Consider the following 26,635-nt stretch of genomic DNA (forward strand, 5'->3'; position numbering starts at 1 on the left):
TGCAGTGTGGAGCTTTTGTCTCCCCCTTCTGGCAGTGAGAGTAATTACACAAACACCATCAGTGCACGCTCATGACGTACGGCTGCATCAGACGCTTTAAGTTTTCCCATCATGCTGCTGTAACCTGCACCGTCGCTGCTGCTGCTGCCTCAGCTCGTCATCAGGACCAGAGCGTCTCCACAGAGGACAGATTAAAACCCCGACAGACTGTGAGATTTACCCCAGCACTGCAGAGGACATAACAAGCACTTTCCTGTGATTTTCCTCTATGCTTGACTCTCCATGCTAACACTGCTCAGCTCCCGAATGACAGCAAAGGTCTCATTTAATGACCCAGCATTTAGTTTCTGTCATGGCAACGCTGATAAAATCAGATTTCAGCACTCAAACAAACAGTTTTGAGGAAGGTCACATTCTGTGGCGCTGAGGTTTGTGCAGACTGAGTGAGAAGAAGCAGCTCTGTGCAGCTTTTCTGCCCTGCTGAATGCCTCATATGAGAGGGAATAATCAGCTTTGAGAGCAGATTTATTTCACGCTGCAGAGCCATCGAGCAGGCCGTCCACGGTGAGAATCACGGCGTCACCTCGCCGCTGTCAGCTCGGCAGCACAGATTGGCGGCGTGGCCGCCTGCCGCAGCGCTGCTGTCGTTCTCACGTACGACACAACAGGAGCCTTTATAGCAGAGCTGCAGGCTGACCTACATCTGACAGAGCTGGGTGTTGTCTGAGAGACACTCTGCATTCCAGTCCAGCTCGCAGGTCACTGACCTACATCAGCTCATTCTGCTGCACCCACCGACACCGCAGGGAGGGCGACGCTGCACCGGCATCGCTGCAGCCGCTGAGAGCGCTCCACCAGAACACGCCTTCATCTGAAGGAACGTCAGCAGGAAGCTTGAAGCTCTGAGCGTGTTAGCGTGCTCGTTAGCATGTGGACAGGTGGCTTTTTAACAAAACACCTGCTTAGAAGAGACCAGACCTTCCTCAAAGCACCTTTTTGCAAACCTTATTATATCACACAGACATTTTCTCTAAACTACAGGAAAAAGCAGATTTTGGTTTGCACCTCGACACTGTTTGCTTTCCAGGAACCAAGAAAAGCTCAGAGAGATGTGATTTTTGAGATAACAGAGCAGGTTTTCAGGGGAATTTCTGAGCGTCACGTAAAGGAGTGCGTCCTTTACAGAGACAGAGACAGTGCAGAGGACTCTGTCCGTGCTCTGTTTGTCTGTGTGCACGCCTCGTAGTTCAGCCTCTGTTCAAGGCGTCCAGCGCGGCTGAATGATGCAACGAGCAGCAACAAGCAGCTTTCATCCGGCCGTCACTGACGCTGCCTTCAGCCTCACACTGAGACCAGCTGACGTCCACGATGAGACACAATCAACAAACTAAGATGCTGAAGCTGCATCAGCAGAGACCGGAGGCGGGACTTCCTGTCCCCTCTGGCTCCTGATGTGCTGGTGTTTGCAGATGTGAGCTCCTGGTTGCATGTCTCCACACAACATGAGGACGTGGCAACAAACAGGGCGGAGAGCAACATCCATGACAGAAAAACACGCTGCTGCCATGATGAGCGCACGCATGCAGGCTCACTGCACATGCACGTGCACGCACGCACGCACGCACGCATGCACACACACACACACACCTGCTGTACGATCTGCAACCTGGAGTAAATACCAACACACGAGACGCCTGGAGCCGGCGGTCTGAGCTGAATTTGCTCTGCCTGCCTGCACCGACAAAGCCGGCCCATCCCCCTTCACTCCTGCTCTCCGTCTCCTCCTCCTCCTCCTCCTCCTCTTTATCAAAACAAAACAACCCGCCTGCTCCGCTTTCACCCGCCTGCCTCCTCAGCCTCACGCTGGCCGGGTGTGCCGGTGTGATCGGGATCAGAGGTACTTACGGGCTGGTGAGGAGGTTACTCCATGGCGATGGCTGCTCCGCTAGCAAGCGCTGCCCCCTCCTCCTCCTCCTCCTCCTCCTCCTCCTGCCCTCCCTCCCTCCTCTGCAGTCCGCCTGCCCCCTCCTCCTCCCATCTCTCTAACATCTGGATGCAGTAACAGGTTCACTCAAGGATACACAGCACCAGCAGCTAACGACAGCTTCCTAACCGAATGATTTTGTCATAAAATAACAGGTTCCCAGAGCTCAAGGAGACATTGTCTTCACATTGATTGTTTGTCCAACAAACAGTCCAAAAACCAAAAAAAGTGATATAACAGTGATGTTAAAGAGAGAAAAGCAGCGATTCATCACATTTAAGAGGCTGGAAACAGGAAATACTTCATCAAACAGTCAGAATCAATACTGCTGATGGTTGGTTTTAACTTCTTTTACCTTTTCTCTCACATAGACGCAGTCTGAATGGGGCTGCTTGGTCTCCGGCTGTTTGTGGAGCTCACAGCAATAAAATAAAATAATAATTAACAGCAACATTTGGGATCTTTCCAGAACAAGATAAGGCTGAGATATGGATAAATGGGGTCAATAAAACCCGGCCCACATAAGGACATGTGTGCAGTAAAGGTGCAGAAAGGACACAAAGTGACGCATCCAGGTGCTAAAAATGGTGGAATCATTAACATGGCGATCACATGTTTAAGCCCAGCACTGCGTTGTGCTGTTCATGTTCCTGTTCATATGTGTGACTGTGTCTCTGAACGGCAGAGGTTCAGTTTTCAGGACCGTTTGAGGCGCTTCAGAGCACAAACGTTCATTTCTGGGCTGGAAACCTTCCAAAGCGACTGTACCATCAGTTCACGACCCTGCAGCTGCAAGCAGAGACGAGCAGGAACAAAGCAGCAGAAGCGCTGAAGCCAGTCAGGTTACAGGTGCACACGGCCGTGGACGTTACTGCTGACGGGCCGAAGCGCTGACACAGACAGACCAGCGGGAGACCTCGGCCTGGAAAACCTCCATCTGCCACCTCCTTCCAGTTCAAACAAACAGCCTGCGGTTCAGCAGCTCAGAGCCAGTCATAGATCACAGCGCTGAAAGATGGAGGCCGCTTCAGGCGACGACAGGTGGAGGAGAAGCAAGAACGCACACAAAGGTTTAAAGAAAGCAAACGACGCCGGCTTCATCTGTGTGTTACAGTAACGGCTGTTAGTCGTCCGTCAGGCTGAACACGTGATATGTGGCACCTGCCGAGAGAGAGGTCTGAACAGAACCAGTCTGACACGTTTTCAGATGTGTTCAGATTTCTGATGCATTTTACTGTAGCATCTGTAACTACTGACCACTGAGACTCTCAGAGTGAGAGAGACGCTGAGTTTCTCCTTTACTTCCTGTTTGCTCTCTTTCCACTTGGATGCAAACTGACAGGACATGAAAACTCAGATGGTCTCAGTGCTCTCAGTGTTTTCCAGCTTATTAACTTTGTTTTCTTTGGGGATGAAAAGTGACAACAGAGTGCTGAAGAAGACGAAGGTGCAGTTAGTGTCACTCTGGGTATTTAGCATCTTTACTTTAAGGTCTGACCAGCTGCAGAACAGCGAGTATATTTCAACATCACTGGCACACAGACAGAAACACTGACTCCCAATCAGCTCCATTTTTCACCTCACAGTGACTTAAAACTTGACAAACCGCCATCATGACCATGACGACCACATCTACATCCGTCTGAAAGTGGGCTCTGCGTTGTTCTGATGTCAGCGGTAACCCTCCAGACGACACGACAGAAGACAAAAAATAAAAGCTCAGCTTGAATTTTATGACTCGACAAACTGCAGAGCAGAGACAAACGCCTCGTGGACCAAGTGTGAGGGGACGGATCGCTTTTTAAAGACAAACATCTGCCTCGCGTGCATCTCATTCAGACAATGAGGGGAGAGGACGGCGGCCCCCGCTGGCCCCCGCCGGCACAAAGGCTCGTGTCAGCAGACGGCAGCTGCTGGGCCGGTGACGGAGCGCCCGGTTTGTTTTGGGGGACAAAGGCGAGCAGCGGGCCAGTGTCAACGCATCTAATCCCTCCGCAAGTCAAACCTCAGCAGTCATCTGCCGCAAGTTAGTGAGGCGAGACGCAGACAAAGGCGGAGGGACGCCGCAGTCATCACTGACCCTGAATCAGCTCCTCTGAACTCCATCAGTGCTTCTGCAAACATGTGACACAGCCCTGCAGGCCTCTGGCAGCAGCCAATGACAGCAGAGTCGCTCCATCCTGTGAGGTCTGACCTCATCAGCTGCACTCATTTTTGTAAATATCTGCTCGTTCTGAAGTCGGACAGGAGCAACAAAAGACTGGGACAGATGTGGAATGCTCCAAAAACACCTGTTCACAGTGAACATTCACAGGTCCACTGGTAACAGGTGAGAGTGTCAATGGTTTAGATTTCCATCGACACTCATCTGGTTTCTAGAAAGAGTGCACGCAGGACTCGAACACACGACCCTCGTCAGCACAGGGTGGCTGTAAAACCAAACTTTAGATACCAAACGACGTTCAACTCGTGTTTAACCTTTGGTTTGTCCACTCTGGGCTGCTGTAGAAACATGGCTGTGCAACATGGCGGCCTCTGTGGTCCTTAGTTCCTTGTTTATGTTACGAGCTGATTTACTCTGTTTACTGAGAATCAGACCTGTGAGCAGCACCTGAGCTGATGAGCCTCGTGCAGCCTGCGTTTCATTGGCTCAGAGAGTTGGGGTGTGTCCTCTCTGGACGGTGGATTAGGCTGCTGGGGGGGGGTTAAGTGAGGGCTGGAGCCCACTGATCTACAAATCTACTTCTGGCTGCCACACACACTCTGATTAGTGGCAGAGGTCAGATTGAGGAAGACTCAGTGCAACTGTTATCAAAGCTGGTCTTCATTAATGAATTCTGGCCTCGTGGTAAACACTGAATGATGCGATGGTTTTGAGGTGTGAGCAGCATGAATGTGACGATGGCGAGAAGGTTTCCTGATCACGTTAAGCAGCTTGTGTGGAGAGACGCTCCTCACGTTTAAAGGCTTAGTGGGTTTCTGTCGCCTCGCTACAACAACAGACCCAGAGCCTCCAACCCCACCGAGGGTTTGGCCTCGGGATGATCAGCGTGATATGACGCATGCAGCGACGCGGGGTGTGGACCACCAAACTGATTCCTGACGAGAGGAGGACTCCTGACGCTCCAGCATGCAGAAGCTGAATGGGTTAAGGTGAGGTTAGGGTCTGGGCTGGGGCCTTGCACTGAGCCTCGGCCCCATCCAGCACCTCACGGACCGCCTCAGACAGGTATTCACCAGGTACATCAGCGACTGTGCTTTAATGAAATCTAAACCAACAGTGTGAAAACTGCACATTCCAGCACAGACACGAGGCTCGTGTCTCATTAACGGGCTTAGCCTCGTTATGCTGGTCAGTCCCAGAGGGGGCTGGGGGAGGCAGCTGAGGGGAGGGGCGAGGAGGGCAAATCCACTATTGTGTGTCACGCTCCCTCTCCACTCCGGTCCCCCTTCTATTGTTAAAGACAGAGGACAGAGGGCACGTCTGTGTACTAACAACCTGTCCGTCATGGTGAAGACCCTCACCCTCGTCCCCTGTTTACTCAGCTCAGTCCTTCTCAGGCCGTGTCCACAGTGAATGAGACGCTCTGAAAGCAGACAGAAGGTGCCATGTTTTTTAAATGTGAGGGAGGAGCAGCCTGAGGAGGAGCCGCGGCCGCTAACCTGCCGCCATATGGCAGATCTAAGTCAGTCGTTCTCATGGAGGATCAGTCACCTCCACCCCCGCCCCCCCACCCGGACTGCTTTAACCCATCTGCCTCCAAGAAAACATCCTACTGCTCAGCTTGACTCAGCTTGATTTGCTGTGTGCTTTTTATGAACTCGCCGGCCACTAAACTCAGAGTCCTTTAAAGGTCAACAAGCAGGCAATTATCGGCCGCAGAGCGCAGTCGCCAGTTTAAACTGGCCGTCCTGTTGTTCGCCGCAGATGTACCAGTAATTGTTGTGCCCTCCACCACCCGACATCCACTCTGCTGCACAGAGAGGACACGGCAGATCATAATTACTGTTTGGCTGGGCTAAAGTGAAGCGACTGACGCAGCGCAAGAAAGCACAAAAAACCCTCCTCTAATGCACAATACTTGTTTCTGAGATCAACCCAGTTAGCGGTGAGAGCGCACAATCATCCACAGAACCAAGCTAATGCAGACCGATTCCTATTCGGACATCAGTTGAACTGCTCAGGGTCGTGATAGAAGCCAAAATCTGAAAGCTTTTACTGTTGACTCGCTTGTTTTCCTGTGCAGCCGTGATTCAGTGATGTCAGGATTCATTGAACTTCCTGTAGAAACCCGACAGTTTGCATTCCGGAGTCGTCTGAGAGATCTGAGGGAGCAGGCGTCACAGAACCGCCCCTACAATTTACCTGCAGGCCGTCCGTCAATGAAAGCTGCAGTTTAAAGGCCTCTCGCTCTGGAACATTAGTCCGTTATGGAGGAAGCTAACGGGAATGCAAATAAAATAAAACCTCTCAACGAGCTCTGATCCAGTAATTACAACACTTCCCGCCTGTGACCCCTCGAAACCTTCAACGAAGGCCCTGCCATATACTGCTTTACTTTCTGCGTGAATAATAATTTCAGAGGTCTGACGAGGTAAAACTATCTTGTGATTCCAAAGAAATCAGCTCCCATTAACGACCTCATGACCCTGAAGCTTTATCAAGTTGAAAAGCAGTGCTGTACTCGAGCGACGGCCTTTGACTGCGTAAAAACTTTTGCCTTTAAATGTGGTCAGAAAACAGGTCAGTCCAAACCGAAGCCTCCTGACGTGGGACGCGATCAAATCAACTCAACCTCGCACCGATCAGTCAGACTGAATGATGCTGCTTCATGTGGATGAGCAGTAAAGAGGCACTAAGCCGATGCATGAACATTTCAGCAGCTTCCAGCGTGCAGACACTATCCTCTGTGTGCTGGAATGAGATCTGCATTTATGGATTAATAACAATATCACTCGATCCTCTGTCGGCTCAGAGCTTTTCTGCTTTAATCTGCAGCCGCAGCAGAATAACAGCTGTGCTGTAGCTTCTGTTCTCAGAGGGGAGAGGATCACTGTGCTCCCTATGAGGAACAGAAACTGGTAAAAGTACAAAGTACAAGGCTGCTGTGATCACCACAGCGGTTATTCATCAACAGAGTCACATGAACCACACACATAAAAAAAGGAGGTGAGCTTTCCCACGAGCAGGACTTTGTCAGCCTGGAGGTGAACGCTAATATTGTCAAGCTAAATGCAACCCCAAGCATGCTAACGCTGCTCTGCTTAGCATGCAGCAAGCATGTTAACAACTAACAGATGTTCATATTCTCAAGATCAACAAACCATATTTAACATTTAGGTTGCTTGTTAACATGCTAAATGCTAATGCTAACATGCTGTGAAGCCGTGAGAGTCTGCTCGCAGCCACAAGGGTTTGAACAGTATCAGCACCTGAAGCATGAGCATGCCATCTTGCAAACATTTAGCATGCCTTGTTGCATGTTAACCATCCATCCATCCATTCTCTCCCGCTTCATCCGGGGCCAGGTCGCGGGGGGAGCAGTCTGAGCAGGGACGCCCAAACTTCCCCCAGCTCTTCCGGGGGGATCCCGAGGTGTTCCCAGGCCAGCCGAGTGACATAGTCACGCCAGCGTGTCCTGGGTCTTCCCCGGGGCCTCCTCCTGGGGGGCATGCCTGGAACACCTCCTTAGGGAGGCGTCCAGGGGGCATCCGATAGAGATGCCCGAGCCACCTCAGCTGACTCCTCTCGATGTGGAGGAGCAGCGACTCTACTCTGAGCTCCTCCTGGGTGACAGAGCTCCTCACCCTATCTCTAAGGGAGTGCCCCGCCACCCTGCAGAGGAAACTCATGTCAGCCGCTTGTATCCGGGACCTCGTTCTTTCGGTCATGACTATGTTAACCAAACCCGCTGTATCCATGAGCTCGTAAGCATTTTAGCATGCTAATGCTAGGCATCCAACCGTTGAGATATTTTCCAGCGAAACAAAGCGATGGACCAACAGACTAACAGGCTCAATGAAGTACATCCCTCCTCTTCCTACCTGGCCTCGATGTGGTCGAACAGATGCTGCCAGCGGTCGTTGACGTCCTTCAGCTTGTCGTTGATCTCCGTCTCTTTCGTCTTGTTGCTGGCTGTGATGAGCTGCTCTCCGAGCTGCTTTAAGTGGGTTTTATTCTCACTGAACAAGTTGATCTCTTCCATGCAGTCCTAATGGAGACACAGGTTCAAACCATAGTGATTAGGTGTGTTACACAGTTCACTAAATCAGTGAAGTGACACCTTATCATTGTTGGAAGCCAATAATGAAAAACAAAAGGATTTAACACTCATTGGAAAACATTATGGCAGAAAATCATGACGTCTGACTGGAAGTTTGCCAGAGTAATGGAGCTCCTGCCAAGAGTCGAAGTGTCAGAGCAAGACACTAAATTTAAAACCCCAGCGGCTGAAAAGGTTTAAACCCCCCGCCAGGGCAGTAAGTTTGGGGTTTGTATAGCAGCCTTCGCCCTCCTTCTCCTCCTCGTCACCAGAACAAATGAAAGGGGCCGTGAACTCTGCGCTGAGGCTCAGGCAGCTGCCGTCTCTTTAGCAATCAAACACAGAGCGGCTCAGAGACGGACAAACACACTCACGTCCCTGTTTCTGGATTCAAAGCATCAAACACTGATCAGCTGCTTTTGGTCATCTACTAAAAGTGTTTAAGAACTCCTGCACAGACGAATGGGACCAAAAGCAGAACCTCTCTGAAGCTTCTAAGTCATTTTTCATACATTTCCACTCCTGCATAAACAGGCAGATTGTCTCATTCACACAGTAAACTGATCATCAGCTCTGCGGATCAGCGGATGAAGGATTTAAATGTGTGAAGCGACTCTAATCCGACCTTTCAGCCACTATAACGTGAGTTTAAGTATCTCTCGTGACCACGGCGGTTTCGCTGCAGCCTCCCACCTTCTTGAGCTTCTCCACCATCTCCTCGATGTTGAGGTCGGAGTTGTGCGCCACCTTGTTCTCCATCTGCGTCAGCCACTCGCACAGCTCCTTGTTCTTCTCGTTGAAGATGATCCAGGCGTTCAGACGGTCTGCGATCTCCTGTTTACGCAGAGACACCTGACAGAGAAACGAAAGAGGCTTCGTCACTTTAAAATGCCAGACGCACTGTTTAGTATCATTACTGGAGGCTCACCTGGACAGAGCTGGGACAGACTGTAAAACCAGTGTAAGACAGATAAAACCTGGAAATACGACGGCTGGCTTATCGAGCGCTGACTGGACTCTAACAGCAGTGTCAAAACTCCACAAACCAACAGGTTTCAAACACAGCTTCAAGCACTCTTTCCATAGACTTCTTGAGAATGGGTCAGGCTTAGCAAAATAACAGGATATGCTCAAAACCAAAGCACTCTGAGCCGTGCTCTGTGTTTTTAAGAGCGCCACTGAGAGGCTGAAGAGCGGCCGTAAACAAAGCACTGGTGTTGTCGGTCAGAAACACGTCAGCAGACAAAGCCGCCGTGTGTTCGTTTAGTTCTAATTAACTGTGGGATCGGCCTTAAACCGCCGCTGTTGGACTGTCAGCAACACTCACACTGAAGACAAACCTGCGTACACACACAGGCCTGATGTTTACCACAGACGTGTTGTTCTGACACACTGACGGCCTTTTCTTTGAATCTGAATCTTTTTATTTACTCTTTTTCTACATCTCCTTTGTTATTTTTGCTGTTATTTCTGTCTTTAACATCTTAATTTGGGGATCAATAAAGTGATTTATTTTAAGGGTGAAAACAGCAGTTGGTGCTTTCCTCCTTTGAACACAGGGGGCAGCACTGAGCTCACTGAGACACCACAGTGAGCTGAGGAAGACGCTGCATTTCAAAAACATACTGCAGTTTTATGCTCGATAGAAGTTTTTAGAAACACTGTTTTTCTCTTTTGTGAGACAGATTTCTGATTTCCTTCTCTCACCTGTCGCTAAACTTCTCTTCACAGGAGACGCGTGAACGACGAGGCAGCAGCAGAATCCACAAACTGAACTCACAGACAGTAAAAGTGAAAGTCAGCACCATCAGTGCGACTCCCCCTCCCCCAAACTCATTTCAATACAAAAGCTCTGCTCCCTGAAGCCTCTCGGCTCATTACTACATTTCTCTCCTGTCACCATCTGCTCCCCCAAACCCACAAAGCCCCTCCGCCCTCTCCACCCCCACCCAGGCCTGCTGGCCTCCTCCATCGGCCGAAAAGGACTCACAAGATTTACGAACTTAACTCCTCATTAAAGGCTTAGACTTTTCAGAGATGACTGCAGAGCAGACAAAGAAAGCGGCAGCTCTGCGATGAATGCAGATCAAACTGAGGACGAGAGAACTGAACGCACGTCTTCGACTTCGCTGTTCGGCCACAAACTTTGATTCAGCCTGTCGCCTCCCTCGCTCTGCTCAGAGGTGTGAGGAGCTAAACGGTCTCACCTGACCTGCTGCTGCCCCAAAACAAACACACTCGCTGAGAGGCGGTCAGCTCTTCAATAATTAACCCTCCACAAGCAGCAAGTCCTGCAGCTCGCTGCGTCTACGGAAGCCCAAAAGGAGGTTTTAAAAGTTCACTTTCCGTGAACTCCTTCTGCTCTCAAACACTGAGCTCAGCACCAGCGATTATTAAACTCATCTGTGACTCAACTTGTGTTGATGTGAGTTAAATCACACCTACAGCATCAGATAAACGTCCCACCAGCAGGACGGACAGCACCAACCCTGCTCTGCGGCTACACAGGTTAAAGTCAGGAGATCCAAAAGAGCCCAACATGCTGGCTGCGTTTGGGAAAAAGTGCATGAAATGACACGAGACGCCTGGAACACTTTGATTTGACTGGCTGAAGACTGCATTTGAACAACAGTCTTGTTGACTTGTTGTAAACATCATAAAGCTTCACTGAAGAGCTGGATGAGCTGATTAAGGACGTAAACAGATGCATGTTGAGGTGTTAGAAATGGCTTCCTGAGGATGAAAACACTGTGTGATCAGTGTCGTTCTCTCTCTCTCTCTGCACTTCATGTGAATCTCTGAACCAGCAAAGTCTGTAAATTCCACTCCTGAGTGATTTAACTGCGTTTGATTCGAGCCAGACGACAGAAAAGACGCTCATGAATGAGGTGATTTCCTAAAACAGAAGCACAAAGTAAAGTACCTTCACACTTCAGACACTTAGTGAACAATCAGCACGAGCAGCAGAGGCGGCTTCCTGCAGCAGGTAAACGGGCTGTGATATGACCTGAGGGACTCAAACCCAGCAGACTTACCTTGAGGCACAGTTCCTCCCACTGGCAGTGCAGGTGCTCCACCTGCTCCTGCAGCAGCAGGACGTCGTCGGCGATGATGTACTGGGACAGATCCGTCTTCATGGTCCTCAGCTCCGTCAGGCTCTCGGCCCAGTCCTCCAGGGAGTCCTCGTTCTCCTGCATACCATAACACACCGAGCGGCACAGCAAAGCGTCAGAGATGCTCGCTCTCTCGCAGCTACTCCTACTGTCTCTGTGCCGGCCCCGTCCTCTGCCTCTCCCTCTCTCTTTCTCCCCGCCCAGAGAGAGGATTAAGGGCCACAGGCTCCGGGCCGGGCCGGGCCGGGGGAGGGGTGCCGGTGGAGGGGGAGGGGACTGAGGCAGGGGTGGAGGATAAAGACTGATGGGTCAGAGAGGACGCTATGAGACAAACCTGTTTCAAACTTGGCTCTGCTCCGTGGGAACTTCAAGTGTTTGTTTCCCACAAACTGCCTGAAGGCTCAGAGTCTGTTCGCAGCTCGTCCTGCTTCCTCCTGTCCTCCCACTCGTCTCTAAAAGCAGCATTTAGCTGTCTTCCAGCAGCACTTTCAGGGGGTTTCTGTGTGGAACTGTCAGAGGTGACTTCCTGCTGCAGGCTAGCAGTTTGCTCCTGCTTCCAGTCTTTATGCTAAGCTAAGCTAAACCTCTGCTGGCTTCATGTGAAGTGTGCACACGTGACAGTGGTGTCGATCTGTCCTCAGCAAGGAAGTAAACAGGCAGTTTTACCAAATGTAGATGTGATGTAAAATATGTAAGAATGCCTTGAAACTGGAAGGTTTTCATGTTCCCTTTGTTTTATCATTAAGGTGAACCACCTCCACGAGGGGTCAGTTCATCAAGGGTCAAAACCTGAAGAAAATCACACGTTTAAAACATCATTTTAAAGCATCTGCACTCGATTTCTTGCTTTATTTGTCGTCACTTTTGCTTTTTCTCCTCGTGTTTGTGTTGATTTTCTGGAAGATTTTCTGAAGTGGCGTCATCACATAAAGACTGTTTACAGCCGTCAGTGCAAACATTACGGGGAGGGGCTGTAATCTGGGCGGAAACTGGTTTCAAATGATTAGATTATTCCAGTTATCCATGTTTTCACTGCTTCAAACTGTGCAAACATCACAACATGTAAAACATGTTGACTCTTAAAGCTGCTTTGGGAGGCTGAGGTGACTGTCAGTGCTCAAAGGCAGAGAAGGACGTCATCAGAGGGAGTCCAAATATACAGTTATATATAGAGTTATACACGTAAAGTTATTTAGCCAGTGTCCTCAGAACAAGTCAAACTTCCACGTTTCGGTGTTTTCATTGTACCTTGTTGGATTTCTCGGCGCTCTGCAGCTCATCGTCGCTCTCTGGCATCGACTGGTTCAGTCTGGTCTTCATGTCCTTCAGCTGCAGCATGCTGTCTGCGAGTCCGGCCTCGCAGCGCCCCCAGTTCTGACGTACAGAAAAAACCTCATCAGTCACACAGATCAAACAGCTGATTGGCTTTGATCAGAGAGTCGCTCCACTCGTTTGTCTTTGACTTCCTAAACATGTCGTTAATCAGAGCAGATTGGATTAACTCGGCCGCTCTCAGGCAAACAGAAACCATCAGAGGCAACAGGGGACAGATGGAGGACGGAGGATCCAGACCTACAGTCAGACAGGTGTCCGTCCAGGCTGAATGGACATCAGACGACCTGCAGCTGATTCACGCCATGAGGCTGCTGCACGAAACTTTCTGATTCAGATTCTGTCTAAAGCCCCACTGCCTGAGTCTGACACAACACTGACACCCAGAAACATTACATTTACAACGATATAAAGCAAAGAAAAGCAGCAACACTTCATATTTGTGAACATGAAACACACTGAGCGTGAACATTTCTTGCTCCATTAAATGCTCAGTGTGGAGGATTCGGCCCCCTCTGATGCTAAAGGAGCTCGTTTTAAGGTGATTTTACATGAATGAAAACACAAGTATGGATATTGTCAACAACAGATCCCCCTACATTCTACAGGTTGGACCTTTAAATTTTGGTTCCAAGTCCAAGACCAGGACCTTTGAGGTGTCAGAGTCCAGACACGTTAAAGCCTCACTGACACCATCACAGGCAGTGAAGAAAAATAAAGGCAGTGGAGTCAAAACCAAAACAAATCCAAGTCACAGAAGCTTCAGACGACATCCAACGTTTGAGCAAACTGAGCTGGAAACTGTCTTATAGTGAAAAACGCCACCAGCATGTTCCTGAACGCATCACCTCAGCCACTGCTCACCTTGACGATGGCCTCGGTAAGGTCCATCCTCCGGCCCAGCAGGCTGTGCAGATTGTCCCACTCCTCCTGCAGGGTCCCCAGGTCCGTCTGCAGCTGGGTCTGGGTCTCCTCGTCCCCCATGGAGAAGAGCTGCCGGCCGACCTCCAGCGTGTGGATGAAACTGCACTGATACCTCTGGAAGAGCAGCTCTGTGTGCTGAGGACGGAGGACGAAAGACACTGAGACAAGCAAAGAGGGCTGAACTGCTCCTTTTCACCGAGGAGCAGCCGTTTACTGCATCCACTCACAATCAGCTCAGATCAATCTCTTCTCATGCTAATCAAAGGCTCAGGAAGAGTCAGGCTGGAGACTCCTCCTCATCTCTTCAGTCTGTCTTTTGATGGAAATGAACCAATTTACAGACCATCAACTCTGTGAAAGCGTCTTTTAGAGGGACGTCTGGCTCATTAATTGCATTAAAGGTGGAAATAAAGGTGAACACGGCATCCTGACGCTGTCATCTCGTTCAGAGGTTTCTGCTTTTTTACATTAAATATCATTCTGTCCTTGATGGTCGTTGATGTTTTTAGCCAGTTTTTTATGTTCCTGTAAATTTACCTCATGATGATTTCTTTAATGAAAAGCATCAGAAAACTCCCTCAGTTCTTGTCTTCTTCTTCTTCTTCTTGAACTGACTCTAAAGTCCCTGATTCCCGCCTCACCTGGAGGTCCTGAAGGGAGCGCCGTAGGTGCTGCAGGCTGCCGCGGGCCGGCCCGGTGGGGGGCAGCAGGGTCTGCGTGTCCGACAGGAACCTCTGCAGCTTCCTCAGGCTGCGGCTGTACAGGTGCCAGTGCTTCACCAGCCCCTCCACCAGGGAGCGCCGCTGGTCCGCCCGCTGCACCGCCCCCTGCCACTGCTCCCTGAGCTGGGCCAGCTTCAGGATGAAGTCACTCCTGGATATATTAATAAAAACGTCCTTTCAGATGAGACACGCACACACGCTAACCTTTTAGCACATCAGCAGCTAAGAGGAAGTGGCCATTTGTTTCTGTGACGCTGTCGATATTCTGCTCTGCAGCATCACAGATTAAAACCCAGAAGTCATTCAAATGAAAATGTGTGAGAAATGCTCCTCACCTGTCCTCCACCTCCCCTCTCTGCAGCAGGTGGAGAGCCTCAGTGATGACTGAATGGAGGATCTGATGGCCGATGGAGAGCTCAGCCTGAAAGCGCTGAAACGGCAGGAGGTCAGGGTCACACACTGCGTTAGTCAGGCGCGTCGGCGAGCGTGTTCGCCGTGTTCCATACCTTGTGCGTGCAGAGCTGCTGTCTGAGGCCGACGTAAGAGCCGGCCACGTCCACAGCCAGGCTGTCCTCCATCCTCTGCAGGAAAGACATCCAGCTCTCACACTTCTGCTTGAAGCTCTGCTGCTTCAGCGCCTCCGTCTGCAGCTCGCTGCAGGGCCGGAAACAAAACGCTGTCAGAGAGCAGAACCCCAACGCTCTGCTGAACTATTTCACTTTGTGCACATTTCTCTCAAACGTTTGTGAACGTTCACACACCGACGGCTTTTGCATTTTGCACTTTGTAGCGTGACAGCAAGGTAACGTGATATTTACTGAGGTTACTGGGAGGGTTTTCAGAGGAGTTTTGTACAAAATGTAGAATCAGTCAGTTTTCAGTGTTTGTTATCATCACAGGTGATCATGAAGCCAATCACTGATCAATATCCCTGTCTTTAACTTCACAGGCATGTTAAAATCATCCCAAGGAGCCAGTAAAAACTTGCTCACTTCCTCTTTAAATCTAAAAATAAAGTCTGATAATTAACAATAAATTTGTGTACAACATCTTACAAACATGAGGCTCAATGGTTCCTCGTTTGGCATAAAATGTGCAAAAATGATTATTTTATAAAGTATATTTTCTGTATTTAAACAGCATTTTTTCTATAAAAACATTTCTTAGTGTTTGGAGTAAATTTTCTTAATATTTTTGGTGTAAATAATAGAATTTAAACAGAAAATAAATAAAAAAAGCAGCAGTTGTTGGAGCTCAGAGTATCAGTGTAATGAACTTTCTCAGCCCACTGCTTCATGTAATCATGCATTCATGCATTCATGTACTCTGTGCAGGTCCGCTGACCTGCAGGCCTCCTCGGCTCTGGCGGTGGCGTCGGCCCAGCGGCGGTTGAGGCGCTGCAGGCGGCGTGCTGCAGCGTCACCCAGCGTCAGGCTGCAGCTCAGCTCATTCAGCACATCCAGGTCAGCAGACAGGCCGCTCAGCTCCAGGAGGCCAGACTGCAAACATATGGTGGCGTCTCAGATCACGAGATCACAACAGTCTGGACATCACCGAGGACCCGAACAGGACAGGCTACACACAGGCTCCGTGTTGTCCTGTCCACGTTTGGTCCTCTCCTGCTTTGACTTCTCTCAGTCTTTTAATTTCTTCTTCTGTAATTTCTCCTCTCAAAATCTAACATTCATTCTGCAGAAAATCTCCAATTAACACGTCTTAAGTATCAGCTGGATGTGAGTATTTCAGCCTGTGATGTGATCAAAAGCTCCAGAATAACATAAAATGGACTTTGTGCTGAAGAAGATTTTATCCCGATACAAGACAGAATAAGACTGTTATCATGAGACTGCTGTCGCTCAAAGAATCACTTTTGCTCTTTTCTTCTCCAACAAAAAACGTTTCCAGCTACAACATTAACACAAAAACATCTCGTTCAGTGGATTAATGTGGAGGAAAACTCGACCGTCGTTCATAAAGCGCCTCACCTGCTCCGCTGTCCGGGCCTCATGCTGCAGACGCTCCTGCCAGAGCTCCAGGTTCCTCTCCAGTGACTCCAGGACGTCTCCAAACTCCTGCAGCCGCTCGAGCTCCTCCTACACGCAAACATGACACAAGGCACACGGCCGTCCCTGCCGTTTATAGGTCACCGTGGCACTCAGTGCGCTGAGGTCGCAGGTTAGGAAACACATGACAACATGCAGCGTGTCCTAAATCACGTCCTAGAGCATGAAAACCTGTGAGACGGAGCTTAGGTCCTCACTGAAACACTGTCAATGGTTACAGCAAAACAAACTGCAGCATTCACTCAATCAATCAGCCTGTTTACCTGACAGCTCATGTCAAACATCGTCCTCCAGTCAAAGCTGTCATCACTGTGTGTGATGGACAGAAGCGGTCCAGCCTGAGTCCCACACACAGACTCATTCATTCATTCATTCATGAAGTCGTACCTGCAGCTGACCCAGCTTCCCTGTCAGCGACCGGCTGAGCTGCTGGACGCCACGTGACAACAACCGGCTCTCTGATTGGACCAGACTGGCAGCTGAGGGTTCCAGGTGGCCAATCAAGTCCTTGGAGGCCTCCAGCACCCCCTCCAGGTCGGACTGCAAAGTGTCCGTCCTCTGCAGGAGACTCTGGAGCAGAGGGACCAACAGGCGAAGCAGTAAGAGGATTAGCATGTTTCTATGGCTATTTATACCGTCTCTGCCAGCTGAAGCAGCAGAAGTCAAAAACCTGGACGCCAAACACAACAATCTGTTCAGAGACAGAAATAAAGCAGCAACAAGGCGACAAAGAGAACCGGTCGAATGTTTTAAAGTGAACTGTGCAAACGTACAGGCGCCATTAAAACCACTGAAAAAGGAGCACTTTTATGCACAATGACAGAAAATAGTTAAAGTCAGGAAAGACAGACGGATGGACATCGGGGCGGCAGGACAAGGACAGTCCATTCTCTCACTTCCTGCTTTTGAACGTTCTCACCTGAACTCTCTGGATCTTGACGGCGACCTGCTTCGCCGTGTCGTCGTCTGTCGGCGCTCCGCTCAGCGCCGACTCGACGTCGCTCTGCAGCGTCTGCAGCCGCTGGGACAAAGACGCGGCCAGCCGGGCGTAGACCTCCCAGACCTGCAGGACGCCGCGACTCCTCTGGAGCTGCTGGGCCAATGCTGAGGACGCCACGGTCCAGCTGGAGGACAGGAGGATGGTTATGACTCTGTGTATGTGTGTGTGTGTGTGTGTGTGTGTGTGTGTGTGTGTGTGTGTGTGTGTGTGTGTGTGGGTGTGGCTGCTTGCAGGCTGTCTCACCTGTCTCTCTCTCTGTCCAGCCGCTCGGCGAGGAGGACGCCAGCAGCAGGACTGAGGACGTCTCTGAGGGAGGACACGCTGTGACTCAGTTCATCCCACTCTGCCTCTGAAGCTTCCGTCTCCTCGTGAAGACGCTGCGTCCAACACGACAAACACCGTCAGTGAACAAACAAAGACATGAAGCACGCTGGACACTGTGAAGACAAGGCGCTCAGTCCCACCTGCAGCGTCTCATGGAGGTCTCTGTGGGCCTGCAGGCAGATCGGAGGGTCGCTGTGATGATGAAGAGTCTGAGACGTCCTCACCGTCTTCAGCGTCATCTCCTTCAGGCGCTTGTCCACACAGTCCCACAGCTGCTGGACCTCCACCAGCCTCTGCTTCACCGACTCACTCTGCGGACGGACAGACGGGACGATTAAAGCTGGACATTAATCAATCGGACACGTCGCTTGGACATTTCCTCGGCGTTGCTCACCTGTCGTGTGAGAGCTGCACAGGCCTGGATGGATTCCTCTGTCTGAGAGACGAAATCACAGTTTTCTCGTCCGTCCTCGAGTCTGTCCTTCAGCTCCTGAAGAGCTGCAGTCTTCTGCCTGGTCTTCTCCTCGAGGTCCTGACACACACAGACAAAACAGCTGTTTGTGACGACTTCACGGCTGCAGCGTGAAACCTGAACAGGTGCGTCGGGTCCAGCTGTGCTGAGGGTTCCTACAGACGTGCAGGCGTGACCTCTGACCTGGGAGGCGCTGACGCTCCTCTGCAGCTCCGCCTGGCTGCAGGGTGTCCGAGCTGAGTCTACCCAGAGGCTCTGCTCTGCGATCCAGCTGCTGATCCGCTGCAGGCGGGCCTCCCGCTCCGCTCTGCTCCTCAGCTCCTGCTCCACCTGCTGGATCTGAGCCCCGCACACAGCAGCAGCATATAAAGACTGCATGTCTGTTACAGAGAATCCACATTCACAGCTTGATGTCTGTTTTCTGACCTGAGAGTTGAGGCTTTCCTGCAAACCCAGCCACTGATGGTTGAGGCGACTCTGCTCCTCTGCAAACTGGTTGTGTTCGTAGCGCCTCCTCTGGACGTCCTCAGTACTGCATGTGTGCAGCAGCTGGTTCACGTGGTCCAGCGTGGCCTCGTGGGCCGACATCTCCGCCTGACACTCCTGAGACAAATGATGATGGAGAAAATCGGTCAGGCAGACAAACAAGCACACAGACTTCAGGACTCTTCAGTCAGAACTTCAGCTGATGCACCAAAAACCAGGAAGGAGTTCGTTTCCATCCGCAGCCGTCCATCTTTTCTACCTTGCAGTATTTCAGGAGGCGACTCAGATCCGTGTTGGTGGAGCTGCTTTTCATCCTGCTGCGATGCTCCTCCAGCCGGGCCTCGGCAGCTCCCAGCCAAACCTGCAGCTCCAGCAGCGCCTCCTGTTGGGACAAAGTCTCCATCCATCCCTGCAGAGACATCGTTACAAACCAACTTATTCCCCCACACTAGCTGTTCAGTGTTTCGGCGCTCTGACCTTCAAGAAAATGTAAAATAAGAACTTTTTTAACTCCTCAAACGAGCCAGTTGGAGGTCCAGCTGCTGCAGAACGAGCCTGAGAGCCTCAGGAGGGACGTGAGACTTTAAATAAAGTTATGAGGCTGTGAATGAGGCGGATATCAGATGTCTGTCGTGACTCCACATGTTGATTAAAGCTTAAGATGTTTCATTTCAACATGAGAAACACTGAAAATGTGATTTTTGTGGTCTTTATTGGTTCATTTGTGGAAGATGTATGAGATGCATTTATGTGGCACAAGCTTTAAAACTGAATCTGAACTTGAAAAGGAGGTGAGAGAGGGCATGAAAGGCCGGGGGGGGGGACTATAAATCAGAGGAGTAGATGGAAACTGAGGCGAGGAGGAGGAGGTGGAGGAAAGAGAGGGCTGAAAATAATAAGAACAGCGGGAAGAGGAGACGAGAGGGAACGAAGAAGAGGGAGAGGAGGCTGGAAAGATGGGACAGCAAGGCAGAAGAAGAGGAGAGACTGGAACAGACGGACGGACGGACGGACGGATGGAGGGGAGAATGATTTCACACCAATAAGAGCGAGAAGAGTCCTCAGGGTGGCTTTGTGCTGCACAGTGGGGATGTTTAAAACTAATTGGCGGCAGGAGGACTGTGGCGTGGCTTCAGAATACCAAACTGCTCCGAGAGAGAAAGACATTCAGAGACAGACGGAGGACAAAAACCTCCAATCCCTCTGTCATCGAAGGCCAACGAAGGAACCAGGACAGGATGTCTGTGATCCTGCTCAAAACCCTTTAGCACCTCATGAAAATGAATAAAAAGACTCGGAGCAGGTGAGGCTGGGCTCAGCATGCTAACACATGCTAATTAGCATTGACACAAAACACAGCTGCAGCTGACGGGGGGGGTCATCATCATCATCATCATCATCATCATCATCATCATCATCATCATCATCATCATCATCATCATCATCTGCAGGGATCTGAGCGTGACCAAAGCAGGGGTCGTCTGACCTTGTGCAGAGCTTGTTGGACAGCAGGGACACGGTCCAGCAGACTGGACCAGTCCAGCTCTATCCGTCTGAGCCGGGACTGGACGGAGCAGAGATGTGGACCCGAGGCCTGGGACAGCGAAGCCTCTCCGTCCTCTGGATTTCTGTCTGCGTCTCCGTCCGCCTCCCTCAGCCGCTCCAGCTGAGACCCAGCAGCGATGACAGACACCTTCAGTCCAGATTTGGCCTCCAGGTCTTTAATCAAGGCCTGAAACAGAAACACAACCACAAAAGTGACGATGACACAGTCGGTGGAGAGACTTGCAAAAAATAAAGAAAATGCAATAAATAAATAAAAAACCTTTTTTATGAAGGGACAGTCAGTAATCATTTAACTAAAATTCACAGTTAAACGTCTTCATGCAGGTTATTTTTATGTTATTTCCTTTTTGGACTCCGTCTCACCACAAACTGGAGGAAGTGTTCCCGCCTCTGTTCAACACCTGTCTCCTCATTGACTGAGACAGTGAGCTGCCTCCATTGGTCAATCATCTCTCTGGCCCCGCCCATCCAGTCAGCCAGGACAGCCGAGTCTTGAAAAAACCTGATTATTAGTGGAAAAAAACAAAATCTGATGGACAAATCTACCAGAACAGTGTTGTCTCAACTGTTTTGTTGCATGTTATCGTTAAAAACAATTTTATTTGACAATTTAATTATATTTTTATCATATAAACAATCTCTCTAAAATCTTGTTTCAGTCGTACCTGTACAGCGGGAAAGTTTTCTCACCTGCTCCTCAGCTTCCACTTCCTGTCGACATTAATGCGTTCCTGCTCCGCCTTCCTGTGCAGGGTTCTCCAGCGGGCCTGCAGTTTGCCAGTGGACACGCCTGCTCCTCTAAACCCCGCCCCCTGCAGCCACAGGCCCGCCTCCAGCGTCCGGCTGAAGCGCGCCTCGTTCGCCTGCAGAATGCTACGCAGCTCCTGTCGGAAACACCAAACTTTTTAACACTTTAGCTGACAAACAGGCATGTTTTCACCTCACGGCAGACACAGAAAACTTCCCAAAATGTCAAAACACACCCAGTTTACAAAGTTTCAGACTTTCCATTTTTTTTATTTTGAACTTAAACCTTAACGTGCTAATCTGTTAGCTCGCTAATGTTAGCAGCAAAGTTTGACTAACTGGCATGAATGCAAAAAAAAAAATGCATGTATTTAACATATTCAGTATGACAGATGGGGGCCATTAGCATAGCATGCTGGGATTATGTTAAAGGGTGAGTTTGACATTTTGGGAAACAGTGTTTGCACTTTCTGAGAGGAAGATGTTTACATCACAACTCTTACTGTGTGTGTGTGTTTCGCAAACTCAAGTGAAGTGCTCTGACTATTTCTTGGCATATAACAGCTGGAGCAGTGACCCTGAGACAACCAGTGGCTATGAATCACATCTGGGTGGACGGATAAACTGTCAAAATGTCAAACTCTGCTTTTATCACATTATACCTGCTAACATATGACAACATTAGCGTGAAAATGCTAATGTATCAGGATATTAGCTGAGCATAAAGCATGTGAACGTTGAGCCTGCTGATGTGGGTCTGATGTGTCCCAGAACGGCTGCTTCATCCCTCAGCGGCTCTTCTTCACAGTCCATTTCAGGTGAATAAGAGACACATTTCCAATCCAACAGAGGAACCACAGAACACGAACCAAAATGAATTCTAGCTGGAGGTCTGCACTCAGCTAATAACTCACATCAGAGCCAAGGAACATCATGTGCTCCTGCAGAAAACAACCTATTCGCTTGTATTTAATTGAGCTAATTAGGTTTGGAGTGCCGAGCACAAAGCAGAGCGCGGAGAGCGCGGGCAGCGTCCAAATGAGCAGGACGGAGCAGCGGCGTCTTCTGGACGGAGAGAGCGTGTGTTCATAAAAAGCACCTGGTAGACAGAGAGCTTCTGGGATATCTGCTCCTCAGAATCAAGCCCCTCGTGCATCCTGGGAAATGAAGCCTCAATGCCTCTCAGCAGGGAGTCTGACCAGGCGCTGTCCTCCTCCCACTGCGTCCACATCTGAGACAGACGGACAAATGAAGACAGACAGACAGATTAGACTCATCCTCTCTGCGCCATGAATCCGTCATGTCTGCCATTGCCATGAAAACTTTACTTCACTCAGCGGCTCTGGAGGCTGAGCAGCTGCATGGATTGATGCTTTACCTGTAATGCTTCCTGCATCCTGCTCCCTTCCTCCAGCCCGAGCTGCTGCAGCCGGGCCACCTCGCCCCGCAGTCCCGTCACCACACCCTCCCACCTCTGGAGGGCGCCCTCTGGGACTCTGTGGGTCAGGAACTGCAGGATCCTGGAATGATGACCCAGGAACTGGAAGAACCTCTGCTGACGGAGAGGACATGGTATGTTAAGGATTCTGTCTTTAAGCGTTTGCTCACGGCGCTCAGCTGTACTTCCTGTTTCTGACCGTGTGACTGCTGAGCTGCTGCTGGAGCTCAGCTCTGGTGCGGAGCTCTGCGTCAGGCTGCTGTCTGAGGCGTTCAGAGCCCAGAGCGAGCAGCTCCTCCAGGCCGAGGACCAGCCGCTCATACTGCTGCTGCAGCTCCACGCCGCTCCTCAGCTCCTCGCAGCGGGAGCGAACACCTCCCAGAGCTCCGTCCAGCTCCCCCTGCACAGAGAAGGGACAGGTGATTTCAACATGTGACTGTGCTGCTGGTACCTGAGCTAAGCCTCCCAAATGTCTGAGCGCTCAAACAAAGCAGGCTTTAAAAACACGACTAAGATTCCAAACACCTGATCCAGACACGACATGCAGCAGCTAGCATACCTGCAGCTGTGTGGCCTGATGGATGAGGGAGGCCGGCAGGTGGTGTCGGTCAGCCTCCTCCAGCAGGGAGCTCACCTGCTCCACCTGCTGCTGCAGAGACTCCTGCGTCTGAACTACGGCCTGCAGAGAAAGCACATTCACGCTGACGAAGACGAGCTTCACGACTTCTTAAAATAACCCGTCTGGATTGCTTAATGACAGTGAGACGAACATCTGCCCTCTCTGTGTTCAGTATTCATCAAGCAGCCTCCAGCCGGAACCCAAAAGAAACCTTCTGCTTACAAATAACATCGGCAGCAGTTCACTCGAATCACTCTGATTCTGAGGGGCTTGTAAAGCGAAATGTCTCCATGGAAACAGTACCTGAAGTCGCTCGTTAGGGCCCAGCGTTCCACCGAGCTCGTTAATTATTTGGTGAACGGTCGCCTGGTTAGACGTGAAGGCTGCATGCAACTCGTTTAGATGCATCTGTTGGTTAAACAGACAAGAGCAGTAAACATGCAAACATCAGGAGATTTGTTCTGAAACAGGAAAAGGTTTTGTTGTTTTAAGAAGTTTATAATTCTACTTGTTATGAATGTGTTAGATGAGGTCGGTGTGAGGTTTTCACTTCGTAAAGGAGGAGAGTTACTGAGGAGGTAGGACAGACCATAAACAGCAGTACAGTGATGATAAAGACGTGTATTTCAGGGTGGATGGGCGCGCTCCGTCACAGCTGACGATCTCTCACCTGCTGCTTTTCATTCGCCTCCTGCAGGTTTCTGAGCTGCTTCTCTCTGCCGCTCAGCGCCGCCTGGACAACAGGAAGGACTCGACACACGTCTTCTACACACCGCTGACCACACGCTGACCCCAGGACGCGGCCGACCTTTGACCCCTGAGAGGCCAGCTCGCTGCTGAGCAAGGCCAGCTCTGCTGACAGACTCTGAGAAGGAAGGAAGAGTTTGTTTGGTCGAAACAACGCTGAGACTCTGCACTCCTGTGAGGCTGTGCTTAGACACAATGGTGTGCTGGGCTGAATGCTAATGTTAGCATGCTAACATATGCTAACTAGCACCACATAGAAAGTGCATCTGAAGCTGATGGAGATGCTGAAAGTTTTGTAAGACTTCAGTGTAGACATCTGACACCAGCAGCTCCTTCCACGTCCCTGGACCTCCCTCCACCTCCTGCCTACAACTTACCAACACCGTCCAAGCAGAAAAGCAGCAGCGTCTCACCTGCAGCTGCAGCAGCCTCAGCTGCACGTCCTCTTTGTGTGTTGTCCCTGCAGGCGACTGCAGCAGGCTGTTGATGGAGGACAGGGACAGGGACGCTCCATACAGCACATGGAACAAACCCTCGTCCAGCGTCTGATGGGAGGCATCCATGGAGGCGTCCATGGAGGCGTCCTTGGAGGCGTCCATGGAGGCGTCCTTGGAGGCGTCCATGGAGGCGTCCTGCAGTCAGAGATGTTTGTCAGCTTCTTAACAAAAACAACACGCTAACACTGACAGACACAGTCCTCCAACTTAAAGCTGCTTCAGGCAGAAGTTAAGGACGAAAGCAGGATTTAAACAGAAGTTATCGTCCAGATGTCACTTCTGGATGATTTGGCGACACCTGGTGGTAAAACTAAGAATGGTGTCATGATACAAGTCAGAAGTTGACTCATAATGACATTTGCAGAAATGCTGGATGATGCAAACTACCAGTTAAGATCAGGATCATGTCCCACAGGAGGACAGAAAGTGTCTCTGGTGTCTGTTACATCTGACTGTGGATGACATGTTTACATACAGGACGCTCGACATGAGCTCAGCGTTTTGTTAAATACTCTGTCAGCATTTGATGTGTCTCATGGCCCACTGAGGGGTCGTGACCTGCAGGTTGGGAACCTCTGGTCTTGCACCTGCCCAGGTGTCACATGTCACAGCACACATCCTGTTTTCTCTGATAAACATGATAAAGGCGGCGGCGTGCACCTGGTTCAGGCGCCCTGCCGCCGTGTGTCCCAGCTCTCTCAGGGCTCTGATGTGGGTCTGGAGCTCTTTAAGGGTTTGTGTGCCAATCATACGTCCTGCTGTTCCATCACTACGCCTCTTAGATGAGTCTGACACCTTCAGGGAGAGAGAGAGAGAGAGACATCAGAGGCTGCAGCCATGGACTTCCATCAAGCCCTGCAGGAGTCCCCATAACACCAAAGACACAACAAAGTGCCTCCAGCTCAAAGAAGGTGATAATCAAGCACGGCGAGAACACCGATTTTTCCTTTTTGTATTCGAAAAGTGATAATCAAGCACTTCAGCCGTCACGCGGAGGCCTTACCTCAGAGGGAGGAAGCAGCCAGCTCTCCTCTAAAGCCAGCAGTCGAGTGTGAAGGCGATCCCACTTCTTCTGAGCAGCGTCCTCCTCCACATCAGCCTCAGCGGGAGGAGCCCTGCAGGGGGAGAAGAGGCTGAAAATCAACACTTCAGCTGCCTCTGATTGGCCGAGCTCTTTCAAACTTCTGTCCAAGTGCTGAATTAAATAATGAAGGTGCACTTCCAGGATAACTCCTCTCATATTTTACTTTATTTTCTTAATTCTCTAATACTCACAGTTCAGGCTGATTTATGGAGTCAATAAAAGCCCAAAAATCAATCTTTAATAAAGATTTATGACCCTGAAGGGAAAATAAAACACGACAGAAGAGACAAATAACCTAAAATACATCCCACAGCCTCTGTAAGACAGCAGCACATGTATGATGACAGAGCAGTGGTACCGTGGGGACAGCTGGTCCTGGTCCTCGGGGTCCTGGCTGTGGAGGCGGGCCCTGCTGCCCTGCCTGGCGATGGCCTGAGTCAGTCCTCTCTGCTCACTCAGCTCCTGCTCCAGCTCCTGCAGACACACACACACACACACACACACACACACACACACACACACACACACACACGCAAACACACACACACACACACACACACAGAGTTAAACACACACACAGCGACATGACTTCACACACTTCTGCGACAGCTTGCTGTGAGTCTAACTGCTGTGAAGCTGATGTTCTCGCTACTTCCTGTTGATGGATTTGTGTGAAGAAGTCCAGAGAAACCTGGACGAACCACCTGAGCCTCAGTCAAACCGAAGCACCGGCTTGTTTCTGGGTGTCACGGTGGTCCAGGAAGCTTCCCTGAAGCGTCAGTACCTTCTGCTGCTGCAGGCTGCTCTGTCTCAGCAGCTTGTTTCTCGGCGAAGAGAAGATCTCTTGAACGCTGCTGCTGCGCTTCAGCTTGGACTCCAGGGGGCGCCGCGGCTCAGGTGCTGCCATCTGAGCAGAGACAGGTAGAGAAGTGACACAGAGGAAAAACAAAAGGGTTGATCGTCAGTGTGAAACGCAGCGTTTGATCCAGTTCCTGCTGAACGTTACGGCTCTTTGGGAAACCGAGGAATCGAACAAATCGTCCTGAGAGCGTGACTTTCTTCAGACTCGGCCTCCACTCATCATCAGACTGGAAAGCAAAGCACTCAACCCTCAAGTTCTGACCTGGTTCAATGAGAACAATGAAACACCTGTGAGGCCGAGCCAGGCAGACGCACCGCTTCACACCTGCAACCACGAGACTGAACAGACCTGCTTCTGTGGCGAGCGGGAAAGCGCTAACGAGGCGCTCGAGA

At 50.4% G+C, this 26,635-nt stretch overlaps 1 protein-coding gene across 1 annotated transcript in view; it reads right to left on the reverse strand.

The window, feature by feature from the left end:
* The window catches only part of syne2b (spectrin repeat containing, nuclear envelope 2b), a 105,034-nt gene that overhangs the window by 14,124 nt on the left and 64,275 nt on the right, over nt 1–26,635 (reverse strand). Inside the window, 29 exon segments of the mRNA XM_070978598.1 lie at nt 8,030–8,196; nt 8,941–9,099; nt 11,283–11,438; nt 12,609–12,734; nt 13,557–13,751; nt 14,258–14,489; nt 14,674–14,768; nt 14,845–14,992; nt 15,683–15,837; nt 16,324–16,431; nt 16,789–16,971; nt 17,321–17,525; nt 17,645–17,778; nt 17,866–18,036; nt 18,120–18,257; nt 18,381–18,536; nt 18,624–18,800; nt 18,943–19,092; nt 20,170–20,415; nt 22,096–22,227; nt 22,375–22,551; nt 22,634–22,834; nt 22,994–23,113; nt 23,724–23,918; nt 24,214–24,345; nt 24,958–25,092; nt 25,301–25,412; nt 25,740–25,855; nt 26,166–26,298. Coding sequence (XP_070834699.1) covers nt 8,030–8,196; nt 8,941–9,099; nt 11,283–11,438; nt 12,609–12,734; nt 13,557–13,751; nt 14,258–14,489; nt 14,674–14,768; nt 14,845–14,992; nt 15,683–15,837; nt 16,324–16,431; nt 16,789–16,971; nt 17,321–17,525; nt 17,645–17,778; nt 17,866–18,036; nt 18,120–18,257; nt 18,381–18,536; nt 18,624–18,800; nt 18,943–19,092; nt 20,170–20,415; nt 22,096–22,227; nt 22,375–22,551; nt 22,634–22,834; nt 22,994–23,113; nt 23,724–23,918; nt 24,214–24,345; nt 24,958–25,092; nt 25,301–25,412; nt 25,740–25,855; nt 26,166–26,298 — 4,554 coding nt within the window.

This window comes from Chaetodon trifascialis, chromosome 14, assembly GCF_039877785.1.
Source record: "Chaetodon trifascialis isolate fChaTrf1 chromosome 14, fChaTrf1.hap1, whole genome shotgun sequence".
Lineage (NCBI taxonomy): Eukaryota > Metazoa > Chordata > Actinopteri > Chaetodontiformes > Chaetodontidae > Chaetodon > Chaetodon trifascialis.